Source organism: Lepidochelys kempii, chromosome 3 (assembly GCF_965140265.1).
Source record: "Lepidochelys kempii isolate rLepKem1 chromosome 3, rLepKem1.hap2, whole genome shotgun sequence".
Classification (NCBI taxonomy): domain Eukaryota; kingdom Metazoa; phylum Chordata; order Testudines; family Cheloniidae; genus Lepidochelys; species Lepidochelys kempii.
The window spans coordinates 118,908,318-118,933,926 of NC_133258.1; the positions used below are offsets into that span (position 1 = coordinate 118,908,318).

Below are 25,609 nucleotides of genomic sequence, written 5' to 3' on the forward strand. Positions count from 1 at the left end.
GGAGGGGGAAAGGCCCACGTATTGGATAGCTCAGTGGTTTGAGCATTGGCCTGCTAAACCGAGGGTTGTGAGTTCAATCCTTGAGGGGGCCATTTAGGGATCTGGGGCAAAAACTGGGGATTGGCCCTGCTTTGAGCAGGGGGTTGGACTAGATGACCTCCTGAGGTCCCTTCCAACCCTGATATTCTATGACTCTATAAACAAGAGCAGCAGTCAGAGTATTTGACTCCCTAGAGGAGTTTAGATTAGTCAACACACGCACTCTTATTCGAAATTGAAAGCTGTTGAATTTGGCTGCATCACCTACAGCAAGGACCAGTAAATGGAGCTGAGACCATTAGACTCATTAGGGAGGAGGAAAAGGAAATTTTTTTTTAATTAAGCAGCAAAACTAAATAAATATTTCGCTTCCCTCTTCCTCTCCCCAACTCCCTTACAATGTTGCCATTCAGTAATTTTGGTTAGTGGTCCAGGAACAATCATCATAAAACTGTCTGAATTTTGAGTTAAAGAATCTTGATTTAAATATCCAGACCTTGAACAAAAGCAGAGAAATGTCATGGGCTGCCCTGCAGGTCCATGTGCACCTTGAAACTGTAAATGAAAACTGCAAAGTCCAAGTTTGAATTTATCACAACATTACATTCAGTTCAAACAAGCTGTCTGGGAGCAGAACTGAAACTATTTTTCCAAAATAAAAACACAGCTGGACATAGGGACCAGAAGAGGGAAGGACTCAAGCAAAGATCTCAAGGTTTATTTTGTTTGGTGGAAAAGAACTTGTGTCACTGAATGGGCTGCACTTCTGTGTGGAAAAAGGCTTTCCCAGTGTGTATCAGCTTTAATACATGAAATCCTGCTGAGGTATAGATGCTGCAGAAAGTACAGGGCCTGTTCTCTTAACAGCTCTTTTTTTCTTTTTCTTCAGTTTATGGCAACATTAATGTTTTAACTGCACAAAAGCAGTAGGATTATAGATGTACTTTAGGTAATCCATCCATCTTTGGCTTGCAAATAGAGCAGGAGCCCACTGGAACAGGAAGCAGTAGACTAAAAGGTTCTTGCTTTTAAACATTAAGACATCATGAGATTGGTTCTGTGCAGGACACCCCTGTGCTGGACATAGCAGCCTTTTTGAACCCTGCTTCTTTAACTGCACAGAACCAGTTGCGATATTGATGCCTAAATCAATACATGAGGAAGAATTGCCCTAAAGGGAATTGGGTGTAACCCCCTCCTGTGACAAATCACCTGTTTCACAGCTGATTCTGTGAGGCTGAGGTTCAGGTGATAGCTTGACGATCACATGGTCTCCGTGAAAACCAGCAAGTAGCTCGGTTGCTAGGAAGAGGTTTCAGACAGTAGAAAGGATCCTACCAGAGTCTCTGGGTCAGGGGAGGAACTGAGGGCTAGATCCACAAAGGTACTTAGGCGCCGAACTCCAACATTTAGGTGCCTCCAGTGGGCAAGTGCCAAGCCACCTAAGGTCTATGGCTACCCCACAGCTAACAAGCTGCTTTGTGCCTTCACTCATGCCTAAGCCCCAGCAGGATTCTCAAATGAGTCATTCACTCGCAGGACCCAAGCCAGTAAGCATATCTCTGAGCATGTCTACTGGATCAGGACTTGCACAAAAGACAACCGGGGGCAAGCAGTTTTTCACGCATGCGCATGTCAGTCTGTCCTCAGAGTACCCAGTAGCCCAGTGGTTAGGGAGCACTTCCCTGGGATGTGCAAGACGCAGGATCAAATTGCTGGTCTGCCTGATTTGGAACAGGAATTTGAACATAGGTCTCCCATGTGAGTGCTCTAACCACTGGGCTGTTGAGTATTCTGAGTGGGGTCTCTCTCTTTTCTCCTGTTGGAACTGTTTCATTGTGTATAAATAATTAAATATATATTTTGGAGGCTGGACTTGAACCTGTGTGTCACACCTCCCCGATGAGTGCCCTTAACCACTGGGCTATAAAGTCAAAGTCAAACTCTCTCTCTCTCTCTCTCTTTTTTCCTCCCCTTCCCCCGAGAAAGGACTGACCTGGGGCTATAGAGTCAGTCTCTCTCTCTCTCTTCTTCAGAAAGGGCAGATCTGCCTTAGGCATCTAACTCCAGCATAGACAGGCACCTCCTTGGGCTGTCAGTCAGGCACCTAAGGCCTAGATCGCTGCGAGTTAGGTGCCAAGGTACTTTTGTGAATTTGAGCCCCAAGCCCTGCCCTTTTCTTCTGCATTTCATTCCCGGGTAGCTTAGGTGGCTCCCCACTCAGCGTGCTGGCTTCTGAGGCTCCCTTTCTTAGGTGCCTAACTTGCCCCATGCATTTTATGCAGAGCCTGGGCACCTACCTTGGGGCTGAGGACTCTGATTAGGCAGCAGAGAGCCTAGGAGTTATGCTTTGCAATGTTCTGCATTGTAGCCCCTTAGTTCCTTGCTGGAGTTAGTTCAGAGTTCATATGCTACTCCCTGGTAGATATCCTGTGGAGTGGAATCCTGCAGGGAGCAGGCTAAGAAGGAATGTAAGAGTTTCAGGGAGTAGTTAGGCTCCTGCAGAAGACCCTGGGTCGGGAGAAAGCATGTGACTGGTATATTGAACTTGTATCAAACAGTTTTGTTTTGAAGAAATAAAACCAAAGCCCTGAAGTAAAGGGACTGAAATCCTGTGGCTGAAGAGTGTTCTTTGGTACATAGCCCAATGGTTTACATAAGGAGGTTGGGGGATCAAAATTCTACCATCACTTACATTTCTTGTAACCCCTTTGACTTCAGTGAGGATGGGTGGTAACTGAAGGTAGAATTTAGCTGTCTTTGCTGCCTGTGACAATTCAAGGTATATCCCAACAACTCCAAAGGAAGAGTTGGACTAGTTCAGCAAAGCAGTAGGTCAGTGGGCCTTGTTCAATGGAGGCCAGAGTCAGCTACACCTCAACCAACTTACTGTTGTTTTTGTTCTAATTGTCCATTTTAAAGCATGAGTTGAATGTATGCTACTGTCAGAAATTCTCCAGTCCGCTCAGAAATCATATGAGAAGAGATGGCCTTGAACATGTCATGGAGCTGCTTCTTGCAGACAAACAAGCACTTCGGAATAGCAAGATCCTCATAAGTGTTCTATCCAGGATGCTAATGCTTTTTGAAGATTCTTGTGAAGAATACAGAGTGTTCCATACAGCCATAAGCTCGTTCGTGTTTTGATATTCTTAACCAAAATATATATGAATGTTGTGGAAAATTCTAAATTGAAAATACAAGTTGGCCATTATGGTAAAACGCTAATGGTTACCAGGAGGCAAATTGCAAAAAGCTTCCAACATATACGATCTGTTTTCCACTCTGACACTATAGATTCTTTCATTGGTCAGAAAAGAAATTCTGTTAGCCACAATAAACAGATCAATTGGGTACACATGCATCTGGAAGTTATGGCCACTGTTAGCCTGTGTATTTGGGGTTTATTACTCATTATTGTACTGGCTCAGAATTGGTTGTGGGTTAGCTCATGGATGTATGTCAGAAAACAACATAGCATTGAAAATCTAAACAAAAGTGGGATGTAAGGAGACTTGAAGGGGGAGCAGGTAGCAGCTTTGACACACAGAGAAAAGGATTCCATTTCATCATTTCTAATTGGAAAATATTGCTAATAATAATTCTTAGCAGAATATATAAACATATATGTGGGACCATACCTTCCTGTCATAGCACCTGGTGAACGTTGGGCAGTACTCAGCAATAGATTGGGGGAACTCCTGAATAAAATCCAGACAAGACTTTGGTCTTGATGGTGTCTCTGAGATCATATGATAGCAAACCTGTGAAAGTTTGTGCTCCTGTTGTAACACAGAGATCCAACAGCCTGTTCTCTGTGTTTCCTTGGCAGCAGAGACAAGACTTGGGTGGAGGGGGGGAAAAAGCCAGTCATTCAATTAGTAAGTTTGTAACCAAAAACCCATCCATCTTTACTGGCAGGTGGCTGACTGAATTTCTATTATTAGCTGACAGGTGATGTCACAAAACCTGTCATGTAGCCAACCGGGGAATCCCCAGTGGAAGATAAATGAGAAAAGGGTCTGGGTTATAAATAAAGGTGCCCTCTCACTGACCTCTGTTCACTGTAGACCTGTGGCATATCTGACTAACTCTCCCCTCCCCACCCCCACCCTAGTCAGAATTAGGGCACTGGGTTCGTGCTGTGTAAATTATCTTCCCAGCATGGCGTCTGGCTGTTCAGTCTGAAGTATGTGAATGTACTTAACCTTCAGTAACCTTTCCATTGTTTACTTTAGCGTATACATTTGTAGCTTCTGGCAAAAGGTAGGGATATCCTAGAGAGCATGTCAGGCCTCCTAGTAATGGAGTTTCAAGAGGTTGCATTCTTTTCTTTTTTTTCCCCCGAAGGAAAAATAATTCTGGCAAGAGGAAGAATTTTTTTTTCTGTTTTTATTAACTGCACATTTGAACTATTGTAAATAAAGGGTCTTTCCTGAAATCACACTCCCAAGCATTGCAGGCCTTTTAAGGAAGCAGCTAGCATCAAATTGGTCCATATAGGAGGCTTTTAAGACGTTGCTTTCAGACAATTTTCTTTCAATTTTTTAAAGTCTGCGGTGGCACCTATAAGGCAGGTGCTGCTCAGGTTTTTTTGTATGTTGAAAAATCACATATTACACAAGTTGACTAGACACAGAGGAGTATTTTTCTGGCCATTGCTGTATGGTCTTGTATGCACAGCTTAAACACTTCAAATAATTGTCTGTTTCCTTCTTTTTAATTCTCTGTTGTTGTTGTTGTTTTATAGTACTGAGTGCTTATGTAGAACTTGACAAAGTAACAAGACAGGGTCCCTATTTTAAGAAGTTTACAGTCAACTTAAACAGTTACAGTAGAAACAAAAAGATAAGCTTCAAGGATGGATATAAACAGTGTCAGAACACAACGTAGCATTGAAAATCTAAACAAAAGTGGGATGTAAGGAGAGATTTGAAGGAGGAGCAGGTAGCAGCTTTGACACACAGACAAAAGGGTTTAGTTTCATGATTTCTAACTGGAAAAGTATTACTACATGTTGGACAGTACTCAGTATAAATAATAAATAACCTGTGTGTGTACACGGTATTTATATAACATACACAAAAGCTATGTTCAGAAAACATTATTGTGATGGCAAAGTCAAGCAGCCAAAAGTTAGGAAATGCCAGAGTTAAGCTTGCCTGTGCAGCCTTAGCTCAGACCCCTTGTGCGTATGCATTATGGGACAGTCTTTTAATTACATGATCATATTTTTTTTTCCAAAGGACCAATTCCTCATTCAGTGCGCAGAAAGGACATTGATCACTTAGTGAGCAGCTCTACAATATTTTGTTTTCTCCTCCAGTTCAGTATTTTGTTCATTGTGTAGCCTAAGGCCTTGTTTACTGCTCTGAATACAAAATTATTAATTTCCTCATAGGCTTTTCTATGTTATTCATCAGTATAATATCTGAGTATTTCACAAGCGTTAATTAATTTGTCTTCACAAAACCCCTGTGTTCTGAGGGGTTGTTATCCCATTTTACAGGGAGGAATTGAGATCATGGTCAAAAGTATCCACTAATCTGAGGAGCCTAATTTGAGACACCTAGGACCTTGATTTTTCAGAGTATTTAGCATTATATAGTACTTAATATATTCAAAGCACAGCTCCCATTGACTGCAGTTGCAATCATGAGTCCTCAGCACTTCTGCAAATCAGACCACAGGGTCTCATATCAAGTAAATGAAAAACACCGTGAGTGACCACCTATGAAAAGTTTGGTTTAAGTGACTTGCCTAGTATCACATGGGAACTGTGTAATACAGACAAGGATAGTATCCAGTTCCCAGAACAGCATTCAATTGCCTTAAGCATGAGAAAGTTCTTTCTCTTCCTGTAATCCCCTGCCTCATACCTTCCAACTTCTACCGTAAATGAGGCAAGGGTCCTACAGACAACAGTCTCCTTCACTACACAGTGCTGATTCATCCCCAGAGTATATCAGTGCTGTGCACTAAATGAGGCAGGGGTCTTGTGGAAAAATTGTATGTGATCATGTAATTAAAGACTGTATCATAATGCATACGCACAGGGGCCAATTAAGTAGCATAGACAACCTTAATTCTGGCATTTTGTAATTTCTGAGCGCAAGTTCCATCATGTGATGTCCTATTGACACCCATGTGGTTCATCAGCAGTTGAAACCTTTAGATCCATATAACAGACCTCTTGAGCTAATGGAATAACTGATAGCAATAGTAGGTTGTCATCCTCTATGTGGACCAGCACTAGAGGGTGATGAGTTGTTTTGCCAGTTGGTTTCACAGATATTTGCCAACAGCAGAGGAATGATGAGACTCAGGAATCTCGGCTCCATTTCAGTCTCTGGAGAGGAATGTGCTGTAGCGGGCACAGACTCTTCTGCCTTGACCCTTTCTGCCGCATTCCCTCTGCCCCTGTTCCTGTCCTGTCTCTTCCCTACCGTTGGCTCCTTGTCCCAGTTCCATTCTTCTTATTCGGACAGTCTCAGTATTTTCACCTCAGGCTTCTCATCCTAGTCTCGGTGTTGCCCAGCCAGTCCACCCTTTAAACTCCCCATGCCAGTCTCACTCACCCCATCATTAGTTCCAGTCTCCTTGCCCAGCAGTCCCAGTTCCGCCTCTCCCAGTTCCACATCCAGTCTGTCTCTCATCTCCTTTCCTCTGATGTCCAGTCACTTCCACATTCCTTATTCCTGCTAGCTGCCAGTCCCAGTCTCCCTCCCCAGGCTTCTCATCCAGTCTCAGTGTCCCCCGACATCCAGCTCCTCTTCCCATTCTCTTTGCCCAGCCAGTCCTAGCTATTCTCTCACACCCTCCTCATCATATGTCTACCCCACACACACAACTTTTCTCCACCCCAATGGTTCCCAGTCCCAGTTAGCTCCGGTCTCCCCCCATAATCCCTTAGACAGACTCAGTCCCCTGACCTGCTCGTTCCCAGTCCTCCCCCTCCCAGGCTCCTTGTCCCAGTCTACTACCCCTGCATCCTTCCTGGTCTATGTCTTTTCCTTTCTTCATTCAGTTCAGACAACTTCCCCATTGGCCTGGGCCCAGCAGGCAGAGCACTGAGAGCACAGAAGAGATGGACTTTCTGCTGTTTGTTCCAAGCACAGACCCAAATCCAGCACAGCCCAGAGCAATCAGGAACAGAAATTTCAGGGAAAGTCCTGCCCAGCCCTAGACTGGAGCATGCTCAGTGTAGTCAGCAACTTGGGGGAGTTAAGCTGTGGTCTAGCAAGTCACTAGTGAGCATTTGCAAACTGATTTTTTCAAAGGCTTTCACAAAGGACTTTCACAAAGGCGGAAAAAGACACACCACTAACACAAAGACCGCCTCACACCAGATTTAAAGTCCATGCTCCAAAGCATGAGTACACTAAAGCTTCTGTAAGAATACTTGCCAGATTTTTTTAAATGGGTAAAACCATGTGTTTTCCCTGAGCTTTATTCCCAGAAACAACTAAACCATTTTGACTGAAACTTTCCAAATAAAAAATTCATCCTGAAGCAAATACCTGGTCTGGAAAATTTCAGTCCAAATGGTTAAAGTTTGGCAAACAGGGTCTTATAATAAAGAGAAGTGTCGGGCAATCTTAATAATAGGCAATTCAGTCTGCCCTATCTATAATAACCATTGTTTTGAGTGAGGAGCTTAGATTTTTCTGCCATGAAGAATGTGTTTTGTACATTAACACTCTTTAAAAACCATAGATTAACTTTTCAGTGGCCTACTTGTTGTTCTCTGTCCATTTCCTAGTGGACAGAATCCACATCTCACACACTTATGTCCTTGTAGGCACTCCACAACCTTACAGGCACAGACATTGTAATGCTCTCACATCTCTAGAAATGCTTCTGCCAGGTCAAAGTTGAGGCACACTGACAAAGTAGTTTCGGGAAGCTTGCATTCACTGTGCTGGTATTGGCATTTCTATTGCACAACACATTTTTCAGCTGTTTGTTACCATTCATTTTTTAAAAACAGTCAGCAGGTAGAAATTTGGCTTTCAAGTTCTCAGCTGGGTATCTCATTTTGCGTTCTGATTTTTTGAGTCAGACATGTTTATATAAGGAAATACTATAAAACAGAGTATTATTTTATCATAAAAATATGGTGTATTTATGCAACCCATAAATACTGCAAATATATTTTAACTGCTGTCAGCTTTATTTTTTAGATCTGAATTAAGTTCTTCTTGCCTGAGGTGAGTTAGGGGAAAATTTAATTGGCACTTAATGGCCCATCATGAGAGAAGCTTGAAATATAGTGGTGAGGCAATATTGTATTTTATAGTAAATAGCATGGGGCTATGCTAGGATGCTTACCTGGTTCTAGTATATTGACTCTACAATCTGTATAACTTAACTCAGAAATGGTTTCAGGTTTTTGCACTTTTCAGGGAAGTAATGTAGAATTTGCCTGGTGTCAGTGGATACCTTGAGATTTATGGGGGGGAGGAGGGGCGGTGTAACAGCTGAATCACTCGACTTCTTTCATGTAGTCAAAGGGTTTGTTGTGTATGCACATGGTGACTTTCATTAGTATTGTTATTTGAATGTGTATTGCCGTAGCACCCAAAGGGTATGTCTACACTGCAAAAAAAAACAAAACCCGCAGCAGTGAGTCTCAAAGCCCAGGTCAACTGACTCAGGCTCGAGGGGCTCATGCTACAGGGCTAAAAATAGCAATGTAAAGGTTCAGTCACAGGCTGGAGCCTAGGCTCTGAGACCTTCCCCCCTCACCGGGTGCCAGAGCCTGCACTCCAGCCTGAGCAGTAACATCTACATTGCTCTTTTTAGCCTCATAGTGCAGCCCAGGCTCTGAGACTTGCTGCCACAAGGGTTGGTGGGGGTTTTTTGCAGCGTAGATGTACCCAAAGTTCCAAGTCAAATGTAATGTTCATTGCACATGAGTTTGTGTTGTATTTGTGTTTTGGTTTTCTTCATCTATTAATGGGCTCAGTGATTTTTAAAAGCTCTTAGAACTTCATTACTATATGGGCATAAATCAAATACAGTTGGGAAAGTTGAGGACCAAGGATGGCACCATTAGGACTAATGAAACAAGCTGTGCAAAGGTCCTGATGTTTCAGGAGCAGGAATTATTTCCAGATATTGGCAAGATTCAGTACAGATGTGAATGAAGCAAACCGAAGCAAGGTGTGAGCTGCATCCATCAAGATGATGTGATTCCTAGGATTTGGGGCCAACTCTGACCCACTGTCCCTTTCCAGAAATCAGAACAGATTAACCCTTGCTGCCTCCTTCTGGATTTTTCCTCCTAGCAGTGGTGTACACATTTTTGTCATTTAGTCATTGAGCACATGTAGACAAGCCAGGCGCTAGAAAGAGTTTACATGACAGATTGTAGCCATCTAGGTGAAAAAACCAGGAAATGCCAAGTTAAGGCTAAGTTAAGATTTTCTTTCTAAATATTCTAGAGCTCTGTTTTTCCTTCTGGTGAATCTTTGTTTACAGCAATTACATTAAAGGATTTGATCCTGCAAGCCCTCCTCAGGTAGTACTCCCACTGAAGTCAGTAGGGGTCTTGATAATGGGGGGCATGGCAAATCAGATCCAAAGCTCATACATGGATTTGTATAGTTTCATCTACCAGATTTCTAAAACTAAATTAGTTGGGAAAATATTCTAATATCTCATGCAGTGAATATGTTCACCTGGTATTAAAGTTAAAAGGGTATCTGTAGGTTTACTTAAAAGGTACACTGTGAATGTATTCCATCACCAGCTTTGTATAATATATTCAGTTAAGTGGGCCATATATAACTGCTCATTCTCATTGGAATAGAACTCTTCACAGAATTCTCTCTCTCTCCTTGTAATTATAGTAAGAATGTAGCCACTTAACAAGGTGAAAGCGTGCCGGGGTGCAAATGCTCTCCATCCCTCATTGAGAACTCAGTATAAGTGTAGCTGCAGATGAAATGGGTGGCCTTGCAGAGTTACCTAATCTAGACAGACACACACTAAGCATGGACATACCTTTTCCTTGAAATAAATGGTTCAGTGGGGCCAGAGGAAGACATCTGCAGAATACCAGCTATGAAAGTGCAGGATGGAAGCAAAGAACTTCAATGTCCTTTCATACTGTACTTCGGAGATTGCTTTACCTATGTCATTTCTTCAAGAGCTGAAGTATATTGAAGTATATTCGACTCTCAGTGGTCATGTTTGAATGATGTGTAAAACCAAGGTCCTAACCACTTGTTAAACTTTTCTTTGCTATTTCACAAGATATGAGGTATTAACCACAGTGTCCTGTTCAAACTCTATTTTTGGTAACTGCTTTATTCTTAACTAAAGTTCCCTCTATATTTAACAAAGAATACAGTATTCTTTCCATAGAGTATTCCTCTCATCCTATCTTATAGGTTGTATAAGATTGCTGTGCACTGTTAACTGGCTGCCACGTTTCACCTCTAAGATGCATTTCAGTGGTAGATGAAATTATCCTGTTGTAGTATTTATATATCAGTTTGAGTTAGTAAAGTAATCTTTCAGGGTGAAAGTTGCTGTATAAATATTTGTATTGTGGTACTGATTATTTGATGAAGTTATGTCATTTTATGAACAGGGTACCAGTTACACTGATGTAAACTACAGACAATTAACTTTGCATCTCTGACCTATTATTTAAATTAAAGGTCCTTTGCCTAGATGATTTCCATTAATGTTGCTTTAGGCAGTGGACTAAATTCATAGTTCTAGATAAGATGGGGGATAGTACAACACTGAATATACCAATCTCAGGGGATGCTCAGGAAGGCTGACATACTGAAATGCATAGTGTGTAAGCAGAGTAGCAGACTCATTTTAAAATAACTCTCTTCTCCTTGATGATTGCTGCTTCCCTAGTACATTGCTTGATATATCTAATATGTCTTTATTTTAAATCTGCCAGCTAATTCTGGTTCCCTACAAGGTCCACAGACTCCTCAGTCTACTGGTAGTAATTCCATGACAGAAGTGCCAGGCGACCTGAAGCCTCCAACACCAGCATCAACACCTCATGGACAGATGACGCCCATGCAGGGCGGCAGGTATTGAAAACTCAGTGCTTCATTTCACCTTTCTTACCCTTGCTACATAGAGTAGAACAGTGTGCCATCAGGGTGTTGCTTGTATAAAGAAAAGCAGCATTTAGGGTTTTTGTTTGTTTGTTCTTTTCAAGGGCATCTTTGCATGGTCATTTTGCATCATAACATCTTGCTCTGCAACAGGTTGCAGCAACTATGGTTATCAGTGCTCTGCCTTCTATTCCCCTAATAATGTACATTTAGAAAAAAACAGAATTCCTGAGTTGATCGTCAATGCTTCAGTTGTCAATGATAACCTTAAAATTTGAGAACATGGAGATTTTTCGGAGTTGAAAGTGGGCTCATGATCATCTTTATAATGGTCCTTTCCATCATAAACTATGTACGTGCGCAGAGCAAGGACTAAAACCCTGGTCCTTCACCTCTAAACATACAGTCTCCTGCTCCTGAGCTAAAGGGAGAGTTCTGTTAGTTATCAACTAACTAGTAACGGCAGGAGGACCGTTCTGGTCTATAGAGAAGGATCCTTGTGGTTTTATTAAGCAGCAGTCAGCCAGCCAAGGGCAATGTCCTTGTGCACACACAGTGCCTTATCCTTCTACCACTAAAGTCTATGACAAAAAACTCTCAGCAACATCAGTGGGAGCAGGATTGAGATCCAGACTATCCACAACAAAATCATTCACAACTTTGCTTAATTATAGTCTCTTGTCTTCAGTTGTAATTGGTGCACAAGTCTTCAAAGAGATCTGACTAGGTGGAGAGATAGAAGGGGTAGTAGCAAAACTTTTTTAATTACCTCTCATTCAAACAGTTTGATTAATTTTTTTCCTATTTGTAAAAATATTTTCCTTTGCCTTCAGAATAAATGTGGCAGTTCTCAGAGCAACTCAGTTTTTCAAGCCATGTTTATAAGGGCTTATAATAAAGCTAGCTGAAGCCACAAAGGTTACAGCCACTCCATAATATTGAATGGTATTGAGACGGTAAATCAAGTGCTGCTGTTTGTTCTTCCTCATAATATGAGAACAAGGGGACATTGAGTGAACTTGAAAGATAATTCTATTTAAAACTGATAAAGGAAATACCTTTTTGACACAATACATAATTAACATGTGAAACTTATTGCCTCAGAGTATTGAAGCAAACAGTTGATCTGGATTCCAAAAAGGTGAGGACTTTCATGTGACTAATGGCAATATGCACATTTACATTAGGTTGGATAAAAAAATCCCTCATGCTTAAGGAAAAAGCAGGGGTAGGAAGAAACTTTTCGTGTGGGCAGGTTATTCCATAATTGTCTATTATGGCATTTCTTATGCCTTTCTCTGAAGCATCTGGCGCTGGCTACTAGCAAAGACTGGATACTGCACTAGAAGGACCATAGTCTGGTCTGGTATCACAATTTCCCGCATGTGTTCCTATGACATTAATGCCTTCATTTTGTCTGTCCATTTAGAAACAGTGCTGTTAGTGTGCACGATCCCTTTTCTGATGTAAGTGATTCCGCATTCCCGAAGCGAAACTCCATGACGCCAAATGCACCATACCAGCAGGGGATGAACATGCCAGATATGATGGGAAGGATGCCCTATGAACCGAATAAGGACCCTTTTGGTGGGATAAGAAAAGGTACCTACTAAGTGGCAGTCTCAGTGTGTTCTTCCCTAGTTTCATCCAAGCAATGTATTTTGATTTGTCAATGTGTGCTTGGTGTGGCTCTTTTTGCATGCTCTCCCTGTCTCTTTGCATATCCTCCTATCCTTGCCATCAGCAACATCGTATCTCCATGGCAATAAAGGAAGTGTAACCACACCTCAGTCTTCTCTAGTCATTTTTCCGCCTCTCAAAGTTAAATTATATAAGTGTAGGCTTCAGGCTTCAACGGGATCCCAAAATGGTTGTTCAGGAATACTACACTGTACAGTTTGTGACTGGACTATACTATTAAGGATCAGCAAGTTAAATTAGTTGGGGCTAGGGTTTTTTAATGTTCTAGTAGCATCTTTGAATATAGTAAACTATATTACAACTTGGGATAGCATTTCTGATTGTTAGAGTAGGAAACTGGGAGTCAGAACTCGTAGGTGTTATCATGGTTCAACTGCAAATTCACTGTGCAGTCTTAAGCAAATCTCCTAACCTCTTTGCCTCAGGTTATGCATCTGTAAAATAGGTATACTTAACTGTGTAGCACACAGAAGTGTTGCAAGGTATAATTAATTAAGGTTTGTTAGGCATTTTGAGATCTTGTGGTGAAAGATGCCACGTAATTCAAAGATTAGTGTTTTAGAAAGTTAAAAATGAGAATAACACTAAAGCTAACTCAGTCCCTGGGTGCACTTCACTCAGGGTCTTTCTGTGAATTTTAAAGTATCTTAGGAAAGAATAATTTGAGCTGTTCTCCTACATGTTTGTGTATAGGAAAGGGAGAGGGTAGGAAGCAGTTCAGAGTTCGTAAGAGCAGAAAAGAGAAGAGCAGATGATGGAGGTTTAAGAGTATGAAGTGGCAGCTGAAGGACGAGGTAACAGAGAGGAAAAGGACAAAGAGCAGGGAGAGGAGGAGAAGTGGTGATGTACTGGTGTCAGTACTTTAAAAAAAGAGAGAGAAAGTGATACTGATGAGACCATTTGGAACAGCAGCTGGGTAGAGGCCTTATGTTTCCTTTAAATCCCTTGCCTTTTGCCCTGGCCCCTGGTACAGCAGAACTTCAGGGGAAGTACATCCTTTCCAACTTAAACTTATTTTGATTTCCACGGCCATCTTGAGATCAGGTTGGTTTACTGCGCATACCCATTTATTTCACATTTAGATTAGGTCACAAGTAAAAATTAGTTTTGTCATATCATCTCAAGCTTCTCGGAAAGATGATCACATGTGATTCAAATCTGTTCCCTCACTCAGCTCATTCTGCTGATGGTGTTTCTGCATTTATAAAAGAGTTTGGCAAGGTGGTGATTGCATACAAAATTTCGGGAACAATTCCAGGGCTTCCTGTAGCATTTTCAAATACCCTCTTATCATGCATATAACTCAATCTCTAGCTCCTGGAATTAATAGAACTGCTTCTTTGCTTCTTTATTATAAGGGTGCCTAGTTCTCTCACCTACTATTCTTTCCATTGCTTTAGTTATGAATCTGGCCTGTTCTAAGGCAGCAAGTGACAGGAAGTGGAAAGCTTTGTTCTTGGAGAAGTCCTGTTCTTCCTTTCCAAGACGAGCCTTTGCCTTCTTACCTTCACCCTCACCTCTGTTTTTTTATGTTAAATATCTCAAACTAGAGAGATGGGGCTACTTCCTTGAATCCTTTGTTACTAAATGATGTCACGGCTGGTGCTGACCAAGTCTCTTCTTGGACCCTTTAGAATTGTACCTGCCTTGGTCAGGGGGATACCTCCAGGATACAGGATCCTATGCACAGACATCAGCCCCATTTTGGGAAAGGGAAAGAAAACAGCCCTGTGGCTACAGGGTGCTAATTAAAGCCATGAGGCTAGAACATAAGGCTTTCTGATATTTAGAGATTTGAGTTTGAGTCAACATTGTTGGGCTAAGAAGAGCAACTATGAACAGAGTCCAGCTTGAGCCTTTAGCACGCTGAGGAAGAAGAAAGCTTTCTACCTGATGGGTTTAACATGAGGTTCCAAATCTGATTTTTTTCATTGGAAGTTATTTGATATTCTGACTACCTTGCTGTTCCATCTTATCGATAGTGCTGATTTATTTGCTTTCATCACTCTCCTAGAGCTTGTCAGACACCTAGTAATTCTGCGTGGCAGAGTTCGGGCTTCAGGCGTTTTTTCAAATGATGTCATTTAACAGACCTTGGAAGCTCATCTTTGAACACCAAAAATAAAATGTTTAATTTGCAGTTCTTCCGTTTTTACTTATTATTGCAGTGCCTGGAAGCAGTGAGCCCTTCATGGCCCCCGGACAAATGCCCAATAGTGGAATACAGGATATCTATAACCAGACTCCATCTGGAGCAATGTCCACCATGAGCATGAGCCAGCGGCAGCAGTTCTCTTATGGAAGTGGCTATGACAGGAGGTGAGTCAATCTTCAGCGAAGTTAGTGGAAATGATCCTGTCCTCTTCCCCTTTGCCCCATTGTCCTTCACTTCCTGCAGCTGCTTACTAAATCACTGGGAGTTAAGCCATGGGTAATGAGAGAGTCTAGCTTTTTGCAGAAATTAATAAGGAGAGAGTTGTCACACTTCAGGAGTCACTCGATCTACAGCTGATTAGCAAGTGGGTCTGCTTGACAGCTGCTTTTGGCAGGCTGTTGTGTTGTGCTGTGGCTTGCTAAAGTAGCACTTGTGTTAGTCCTCTTGCTCTGTTCATACCGAAATGGAAGATGTTGATTTTTTTATATAAAAAACAGAATATACATCTTCAAAATGTTTTCTTTGGTCTGCCGGAGACTAGAACTTCATCTGGAGCTTTCAGGGTCTGTACTATCTCTGTGCTGTAGGGACACTGCTCTTCAAGTGTTTGACCATAGTGATCCTCTGTACTGAATTTAGATCCCCAAAGGTCCAAATTTCAGTGAAGTGAAACCATTTTTTTCCCTTTTCCTTATCCTGGGAAAGTGTTGTTTTTTTTAAAATCCATAGAATCACTGATGTCTGATCATTGGGAGCAGGCAGAAAGGTTTGAGAGTGTTTCGGTATACTGAGTTTTGCAGTATGTTTTGCAAGCTAGAACTGTAGAAATTTTTTTCCCATCGTTACCATCAATTAGTTGTACAGTTTTGCTTCATTGCTAACATTTCCTGCTGGCAGCCAGATGTACAGTATTGGCCTCCTAAGTTAATAGTAGGCCAGTTTTCACAATCCTAGGCTGAAGCAGTAGGGGAAGAATAACACAACTGTCATCATTTTGTTCAACAAAAGCCACGTTGCTGTGTTGTCAGCCAGATTAAAGGTCCCAGCAGAAGGTTTTAGGCCAGAAGAATCCTTTCCATTAGGTTTTATTGATTTGGCGATTTTGGAGAATAAGTGCTTTTTACAGAATGAGGTTTCCTTTGTCATTTTTAGGTCGGATCATGGGCTGGGTCCTGAAGGCAGTATGGGACCACCTGGTCAGAGCAACATGGTGCCTTCAAACAGTGACCCAAGCATGTACTCTCCTAATCGTTACCCTGGCCAGCAGAGGTGAACATTGATTTCTCTGTTTATAATATCTGGATAATCCTAAATCCTAGCAGCTACTGATTGTGTGTAAACAGAATATTCAGTAGCTTGGTGTGTTATTTGTTTGTGTGTTGCTATAGAGATTTTTCCATTGGGTTTGTTTTTTGGGGTTGGGAGAGCTATTTTTTGTGTGTTTCCATAGAATTATAGATGTTAGAAAAGGAAATCACACAATTTGGTGCCAATACAGGATGTACACAATGTTATATTATCAAATTGTCCATTCTAGTTTTAAATTATTCAAACTCTGAGGGTTATACAAACTCTGAGGCTCAGGTGGTGGCCATTCTATAGTCTAAGTAACACTAACTCTTAAGGAGCATTTCCTGATATATAGCCTCCATTTTCCTTTGCCTAGTTTCATCTCATTACTCTGTTATATTACCTCAGACAACCCTAGACAATTCCTATCAGTTAAGTAGTTCTTTTGACATTGATTAGATAACCTCTCTGTCTGGCTTGATTTTCGGAGATATTCAACACCTACCACACCCACAGAAGTCAGTGAGAGTTGTGGATGTTCAGCACCTTGATAATCAGGCCTTGTTAGTTCTTTTAATTCTTTCTAAGAAGTCAAATTCTCCAGCTCTTTCATCTTTTTGCTCCTTTTTCCTGAATTGCCCTTAAACGTATTCTGGTGTCCAGAACTGCGTTCAAAATTCTAAGTGTGGTCTCTTTCGTATTGTATGCAAAGGGACTGCTAACATTTTGGTCTGTGACAGGGTGGTTTTGTGTACACTACCCAAACTGAAATTGATATTTGTTGTGTTACCGTATCACACTGCAAGCTCAAATCCAATTTGCTATCCACCATCAGCACCAGGTATTTATCATCCTTACTGCTTTCCATGTATTTCCCTTCAAGTGATTTTCTGTTTCATTTTTTTTAAAAATTAATTAAAAGTATGCCCAGTTAAGCACTCAAAAAATCAGGAATTGCCACAGGTAAGTTTGTAAGTGCAACCTTAACTCTGTACTTGATGACACAGTATTTCATTAACTGCTATATTATTCCTCAAAAAAGAACAATATGTCATCATTGAAGCCATATGTAAATTGCAGGTTTTAAAAAAATTACATCATCATCATGGGTAAGTGTTGGGATTTCATAGGATAGGCACTGCTGCAATATTTCCAACAGTAGGGAGGCAGAAGTGGTAATTCCACCACATGGTGCTGGACATTGAGGCCTGTTTCACTCCACGCTCAGTTCCAGCCCCAGCCACTGTGGCTGCTTCCTGATTGGCCAGCCAGTGGGGACATGAGGTGGCAATGACAATACACAGCAGTTAGAAGCCCCGCCTTGGCCCACCCCACAGTAGTCACCACCAGGAGTGGGAGCTGAGACTGGGACCAAGATCTACTGCTTCGAGCACAAGCAGGTGTGTGAGAGAGCCCAGCCCTGGCAGGGGATTGGGTTCAGACTGGAATCCATCACCATCAAACCCCCTCACACGGCAGGGCCCTCTTCACACACACACACAACCCAATCCCACTGCCAGGTCAGGGCCCCCTTCAACACCTTTGGTTCCCTGCTGAGCAAGCCCCCTTACCTTCTGCTCATGCTCCAAGTAGTGGATTTTGGTCTCAGTTCCTATGGTGTCTCACCCAGGCCTGCCAGAGGCTGCTGTGGGGCGGGCCAGGGCTCCTAATCAAAGCACATTGTCAGCACCACTGACAATCTCTCCATTGGTTGGCTGGACAGGATGCAGCAACGTCAGCCTGAGCCAGATGGCTGGCACCATGTGGTCACACCCACACACATGGTCTACCTCAAGCAGCCGAATTAGCCCAGTCCTGTGATTTTTCCAATATCCCTTGAGCATCTCTGCTTCTGCCTCCCCACTGTTGGAAAAATCACAGTATTGGACTAATTTCACAATTTCCTTGCAGTCTGTGAAATTGTAATTTACACAGGGCCTTAGTCATCCTACATTTTTTTATTAAAACCTCCAGCGCATAAGTGTAGCATCTTGAAATATTTTTCATAGTTTTGTACTTAAACTCATTTTGTGCCACTATGGTCCAGTGAAAATGACAAATTCAGTTTAAACCAATTTTTAAAATATTTTTTTATATTCAGTAGAGTCTTTAATGTTCCATAAAGTGGGTTTCTTGATGAGACCCACTTTTTAAAACTCTTTAGAATTTGAACACACCCTCTTTGCGCTGTAGGTCAGATATTTTATTTACTAGAATATATATCCTGCTTCACTCTGTTACAACTATATTGCTTTATACTCTGTGTAGTAATTCCTTCGGGTACATCCTTGCGGCTGACTTCCACCAATAGTCTTAATGCTGAATTAGTGCAATACCTGAGAGCTCCTGACTGTTGGAATCCAAGGAATTTAATTGGTTTTGTGCAGGTCGGGGGGTTGTTAAGTCCTTAATTTTCCTCTCATTGACATCTTTGTAGGGGTCAAACAACTTTGGCAACATGCCCAAAAAGGTGTCACCATCCATTCTAAAAATTAAATTACTATCACTGTGCTAAGAGTCTTGGTATGGAAATTAGGTGGTATGGTAAAACGAATGTTTCGTGGTGGTGGCCATCTTTAAGGTGTAGAATCATCAGAGCAATTTCATTTTTCCAGTGGCTTGGAAGTTCCAACAGTACTAAGTGCTGATTTGAATGCATCATTCTAGGCATGAACCATATGGGCAGCAGTATCCAGGGCAAGGACCTCCTTCAGGACAACCACCGTATGGAGGACATCAACCTGGAATGTATCCACAGCAGCAGGTAAAAGAGGTGGAATCATTTATATTCATGACATTTATTTTGTAAATATCAACCCCCCAAAAATATACTTTATAATATGAAATTAAAACAAATTCTTAAAATGCATGTAGTTTTCGTACAGGTGAGCAACATAGTGTGGGCCAAAATCAGGGCCCATTTTAGCAGTGGATGTGCGATAACAAGGCCATGTACTAGTTAGGTTGAAGGGTATAATTTAAAGTTGCAATTCTGTGGTGTGGAGTCCGTGACAGGTGAAAGCCCCAGGCACAGTAAGCAGGCAGATCAAAACAATGCGATTCATAGGCTGATAATATTGCACACCCAGCTTGCAGAGACAAATAGGAAAGCTGCTGACTGGAAGAGCAGAAAGCACTCCTGTCAGGCAGGCAACTGAAACCAAGGAAGTCTGGCAGGAAGAGAAAGACCCAAGCCTCCTGGTTGCTAAGGCTGGCATAGAGTGTCACACAGATAATCCAAGACTATCATAAAACCTGCATGTGAGAGAATCATGTACTTTGAATATATAGCAGATGATATATTCCAATATATTACTAACATTGAAAAAATATTTTAAACATTCAAACATTTGAGCCTTTCTGTAATATATAAAATATACAGAATATGCTGGAAAATATGGGTACTGTTTCTAGACATAGGTTTTGTAAAATGTATTGATAATATGTGTGCAAACCCTTGCCCCATTAAAGTCATTGGCAGAAATCCCATTGACTTCAATGGGGCCAGGATTTCACCCTATGTATGATAAAGCAGTTGGTATTCTCTCTGTAATTATGGCTGGTGCTAGGTTGCTAGAATAAGACAGATTTTCAAACATGCCAGGATTCCCCAAAAATAAATTTATCTTCCTGAAATTTCACATAAAACATCTCAGTGTGGGGCAGAGGTTTTCTAGGAAGTTCAGTAAAGATCAGAAGTGAAGCTCTAAAGTTGCAGGGTTTTGAAAATGTATCTAAAATTCACTTTTGAAATGTTATACTTCTCTTTTTTCTCTCATACTATCTCCAAAATGTCGTGGTCAAGAAACTCCACATTTGTTTGTTGGTCTTGCTGAGGAGCAGCATTTTTAGTAATTTGGGGTGATTTAGTGGAGAAATTACAAAGATCAATAACAAAAATAGCATGTGACACCCCACACTACGGTATCCAGGAAATGAGCTAACGAGATTCTCATGAAAGATGGGAACTCCCTAAACTTTGCAAAAATATATAGTCAAACTAACATTATTAAGAAACTATAAAATCTCATTTCCTATTCTTGGTATCCATTTCCAGTAATGTCTTAATAATGTATTATTTTGACCTTTTTGTATATTTTGTCACGTATTAGGGGGACAAAGTTAAGGTTAGGCTGGTGGTGTGACGTAGGGTTGGGTGGGAGTTAATGGCTGAATTATCATAGTGGGACCCTCCTTTAAAGGTGCCATTGACATGCTGTCTTTTTGTCCCACTATACCCCTTTTACATCTATATCTTCCGTCTGAGTTAACTGACTGTCTGAGATCCCAATCCAGCAAACACATCCAGGTTTAACTTTAATCATGTCAGAAATCCCATTGAAGTGGGATTACTCGCATGTTTTAAATTAAGTATGTGCACAAGTGTTGCAGGATCAGGGTCTAAGTGGATTTATGCATAACCATTTGAAATTGTGGTGCAACTCAGACAATTTTTTACATGATGCCCGTTTTTCTGTGTCTTGCATTAGAGTTCATGTCACAGACCCAGTATATTACGTAGATGTGTAGGACCTAAAGCCGACCATGGACCCTTTGTTTCTGAAATAGCTTGACAGCTCACTGGCAAATTAAAACTTTCATGCAACTCAGTGGTTAGGATTTTCAATGCACCAAAGTGAGAAAATGAGAATTAATGGTTCCCACAGCAATTCTAACTGACCCACATTGCATGCATATAGAATTTTATATGATGTTAACTTTAGTACATTAGTATACATTGTGCAATGTGACTGAGTTAAGGTTTCTGTGGGAGCCATAACTTTGAGTTTACCATATAGATCATATATTCAAAAACTGCACATTTGATTCACATTTTTTGCCTCATGACATTCAGTGTGGCTTGAACTGTGAAGCAAACTCCCTCAGGAACTGAAGACCATTACAAACCTCTCCGCCTTCCACTCAAAGTGAAAGGCGCAGTTCTTCACCCTGCCTTCTGTAACATAAACACAGAGCAGCATGTACATTTTAAAACAAAATATCAGCCCCTGTCAAAACAAAACACTACATTGTGCTCACAGTTCTCCCCCTTCAGAGGGAGGATGAGAGACAGAAAGAACCACACATGACAGATGTTAGTCATGTCACTTAATGTACTCCTGGAAGGTGTTCAGATACTATGGTGATGAGCACCATATAAGCACCTATCTAGAACAAAATAGAATGTTTGAATTTAACTGCTGGAATAATCACACATGAAATGTGATTAGGGAATTTAGGGAGAGGGATTCATCTTCTTGGCAGGGATGCGTGGAGGTTTTGGAACACCAGACATAACTGAGATGTGTGTTTCTCCCACCAGTCAGCCTGTTTTGCCTGACTTATACTCTGTTTCAAACTCCAGCGTCCTGGATACATACTTGAAGAAGCATCGTGCTTTGGGATGTTAGAAGACTTTCAAAACTTGTCCTCCAAGAAGACTAAGTCTGTGACAAGTTTGAAACTTTAAAAAGACTTTTTTTTTGTAGTTCGAAAATAAAAAAACTGAAAAAATACCTTAGCTGGTGAAGATAATTTCTTTTTCATGCCTAGATGTGTCCTAAGTGAGCAATATAATTTTACCAAACTTGCAAAAAATTCACCCCTGGATTGAGAGCTAACATGAGAAATTTTATCCAGTGGTAATTTTTTTTAAATATAAGTTTTTATAAGCACATCAAAGTCGGGTCTTAATATGCAAGCTGGCTCAATCATAACCATAGCATTGCTAGCTTGACTCTATAAGCAGCATTCTCTGCAGTCCTAAGGATTTTTGATTTTTAAAATGAGCTTTCTGCCAGTTCATATACATTTTGTATGATAGGAAAAGACAGAAAACTTTTGTTTAAAAAATAATTATAAAACTACTATTTTACCACCTCCTGTGTAACGTGTTCATTCTGAAATGTTGCCTTTATATTAGTGTCATGGAATCTAATGATGCCAGTCACTTTTTTAAATTACATATTAAATATCACTCCTGACTGTCAATATGATTGAGCTTCTTTCTCCAAAACATTCTTTTTCAGAACTATAAACGTCATATGGATGGCATGTATGGGCCTCCAGCAAAACGCCATGAAGGGGATATGTATAACATGCAGTATGGCAATCAGCAGCAAGAAATGTATAACCAGTACAGTAACACTTACTCTGGACCAGACAGGAGGCCTATCCAGGGACAGTATCCATATCCTTATAACAGGGAGAGGATGCAAGGCCCCGGACAAATCCAGCAGCATGGAATACCCCCGCAGATGATTGGTGGCCCCATGCAGTCATCATCCACCAGCGAAGGTCCTCAGCAGAACATGTGGCCAACACGAAATGATATGCCTTACCCTTACCAGAACAGGCAAGGCCCTGGAGGCCCTGCACAGGCTCCACCCTATCCAGGGATGAACCGCACTGATGATATGATGGTACCTGACCAGAGGATAAACCATGAGAGTCAGTGGCCTTCTCATGTCAACCAACGTCAGCCTTCTTACATGTCATCCTCAGCCTCCATGCAGCCTATCACTCGACCTCCTCAGTCATCCTACCAGACACCACCCTCAATGCCAAACCACATCTCTAGGGCTCCAAGTCCAGCATCCTTCCAGCGCTCTTTAGAGAACCGTATGTCTCCAAGCAAGTCTCCTTTCTTACCCTCTATGAAGATGCAGAAGGTTATACCCACAGTTCCAGTGTCACAAGTCACAGGACCTCCACCCCAGCCACCACCAATTAGGCGAGAAATTACTTTTCCTCCAGGCTCTGTAGAAGCATCGCAACCAGTCTTAAAACCAAGACGAAAGATTACCTCAAAAGATATTGGTGAGCATCAAACAAAGGTCTAAATACAGAAATAGAAGTAAAGAATCTAGGTTAACTCAGCTAAATGTAAAGTGATTTTATCTGTTAAAATATAATAGCACCAAAAAAATTGTACAGAATGGGTGGTCATCCCACGGGTCATATACAGCTCAGCAAATGCTACATGGGACATCAGTAGCTGGGAACAAAAGGAGCATGGAATGTTGAGCCCTGTAGTCTCCACAGGTCTCTCTTTGTGTTAAAAAATTAAGGCAGTTTAGGCTCTCAAATTCTATGTGTTAGCTGCTACCCTAAAGCACCTACGCAATGGTCAGTACAACCATCAGCTGAGCAAAGTTTGTTCTTGTGGCACAGAAAGCATACCAAAGCACCGATGAAGTGAGCTATTGCTCATGAAAGCTTATGCTCAGATAAATTTGTTAGTCTCTAAGGTGCCACAAGTACTCCTTTTCTTTTTGTTGGTGCATTGTTTACTTACATTCACACACCTTCATTAAATGACCTTTTGTTTTTTGATGGCAAGTCTTATATCCAGCCAGGATAAGAATTTCCCTGCCACTCTAATGGTAAGGCTTTGTGTTATTGGTGGAGATGGGTTTTCTGTGGCTGAGGGGCGAATGCACTTAAAGGTATCTCCTAGGTATCATGTAGGAATGTGCTCTTGGAGGTGATATTTGGGGGGAAGGTGGAAACATGTTAGTGTGAAATCATAATGGTAAGATTCAAGAGGCCATTCTGACTTGGCATGCTGTGTAACTGTATGTCCAGTGTAGGGATATTAGTGTAAGATCCTCAGTGAGTTGAGTCATGCACTATATATTTATCGCAGTTGGGACTTCTTTAACATTTGGATAGACCCGGGTTGCATCTCATTGACGAGCATGGAAAATATTCTTAAAAATCACTCAAATAATCTAAGAGAGACTGTTTTTTAAATTAAAGAATTATTTTAAACTTTCTGGGGGAGATTATGTTTTATAGCATCAACTATGATTTAGTGCTCGTTCCCATAATATTTACTCTTGTACAATTGAAAGTTTATTATTTTTCTCCACATTATTCCCAAATATTTTCCTGTTTTGACTGAACCCATTACTACACTTCACTCGTTCAAGTTCCCATTTCTGTTCATGTCCTTTCTGACTTGTTCTGTTCTGTCCTTTCCTCTTCCTCATACTGATGGTAGATGACATATGTGAAGCCCTCTTAGTTGCAGCTTCCATCATATCAGTCTCCTCAGCCAAGTTCCTGAGTTAGAACCAGCATAGCAGTCACTGAGACACCTGGCTGTTTTCATTGCTTTTGATACTTTCACTGTATGATCTCTGCAGTGTGTTATACTAATTAAATACATCTCTGAGTGATAAAGATACACTCAGCATTCCTTCCAGCTGCCACCCCAACACAGAAGTAAAGGGCAGAAACAAAATGATCACTGTACTCTTTGTTTTGTTTAACTTGTTTTATAGATTTTTTTCAACTATTCAAACATTAGTAAAAGCATCTCACCATGAGGAAAGGCAAGAAAAACTGCCAGTTTCAAGTACTCACTAGAAACAAGGCTCACATCTGTTCTGCCAGAAAGGCAAAAGAAGAACTGGACCACATGGTGGAAGCAGTGATGCTCAGTGCCATAATTTAGAACCTGAACACACCCTGTTTAGCAGACTACCTTGTTTGTATTCTCTAAAGTCAGCATGTCAGAAGTCTCCCTTGAAAGTCCACCGACTCTCCGCTAGAAAGCACTGCTTCTAATATTTTTTTCTTCTCTCATTCTCCAGTAACTCCTGAGGCCTGGCGAGTGATGATGTCTCTTAAATCTGGCCTTTTGGCTGAAAGTACCTGGGCTCTAGACACTATTAATATTCTTCTGTATGATGACAGCACTGTTGCTACTTTCAACCTTTCGCAGGTAGGTGAGATGGCACTTTACCTCTCAACCTGATAAGATCAAAAATTCAAATTGAGGGACACAGAAAAATGATTGCGTGAGTCCATTAAAATTAATTATCATTAGCATAAATTAAAAACGTAAATTAAAAGATTCCATAACCTCAATTTTGCTGATTGAACATCAATGAACTACAAGAGGAACCCAGGCTAGTGTGGGATGGGGTAGATTATAAACTTAAAATGAGGAATATCTCTTGTGAAAATGGACAGTTAAGGTATAGGAGCATTTCAGCATTGGGAGAAGGCAACGTCCATGAATACATACTCATTTGAGGTATTCGTTGGGTCAGGTACATTAAAACAAACATTGGCTGTTAGCACCAGGCATATCAGGATACTGGGTTTTTTTTAAACTGGACGTTTTTACAAAATGAGGAATTATGTTTTCACAAAAGGTGTCAGATCGATAATGCTGCTAAAACCAAAATCCACTATTTATCTACAAGACATGTATAACACAGGATCTAATGGTATAAGCTTCTCCTACACTACCTTCCAGTGTTTCTCAGCCCTGTTCTAGTAATCAAGATAGCAGATACTATGGTGATGAGTATGGTTT

The 25,609-nt window shown here is 41.1% G+C and overlaps 1 protein-coding gene across 13 annotated transcripts in view; it reads left to right on the plus strand.

Annotated features, from left to right (window-relative positions):
* Nucleotides 1–25,609, plus strand: part of ARID1B (AT-rich interaction domain 1B) — a 404,857-nt gene that overhangs the window by 373,875 nt on the left and 5,373 nt on the right. For 9 of the 13 annotated variants that reach the window (XM_073337737.1, XM_073337738.1, XM_073337739.1 and 6 more), the window contains 7 exons: nucleotides 10,967–11,105; nucleotides 12,562–12,734; nucleotides 15,002–15,152; nucleotides 16,141–16,257; nucleotides 18,946–19,042; nucleotides 22,308–23,097; nucleotides 24,879–25,009. In XM_073337737.1, coding sequence (XP_073193838.1) covers nucleotides 10,967–11,105; nucleotides 12,562–12,734; nucleotides 15,002–15,152; nucleotides 16,141–16,257; nucleotides 18,946–19,042; nucleotides 22,308–23,097; nucleotides 24,879–25,009 — 1,598 coding nt within the window. The remainder of the gene's footprint in view (nucleotides 1–10,966; nucleotides 11,106–12,561; nucleotides 12,735–15,001; nucleotides 15,153–16,140; nucleotides 16,258–18,945; nucleotides 19,043–22,307; nucleotides 23,098–24,878; nucleotides 25,010–25,609) is intronic. The other 4 variants (XM_073337740.1, XM_073337746.1, XM_073337747.1 and 1 more) reach the window with 1 other exon arrangement.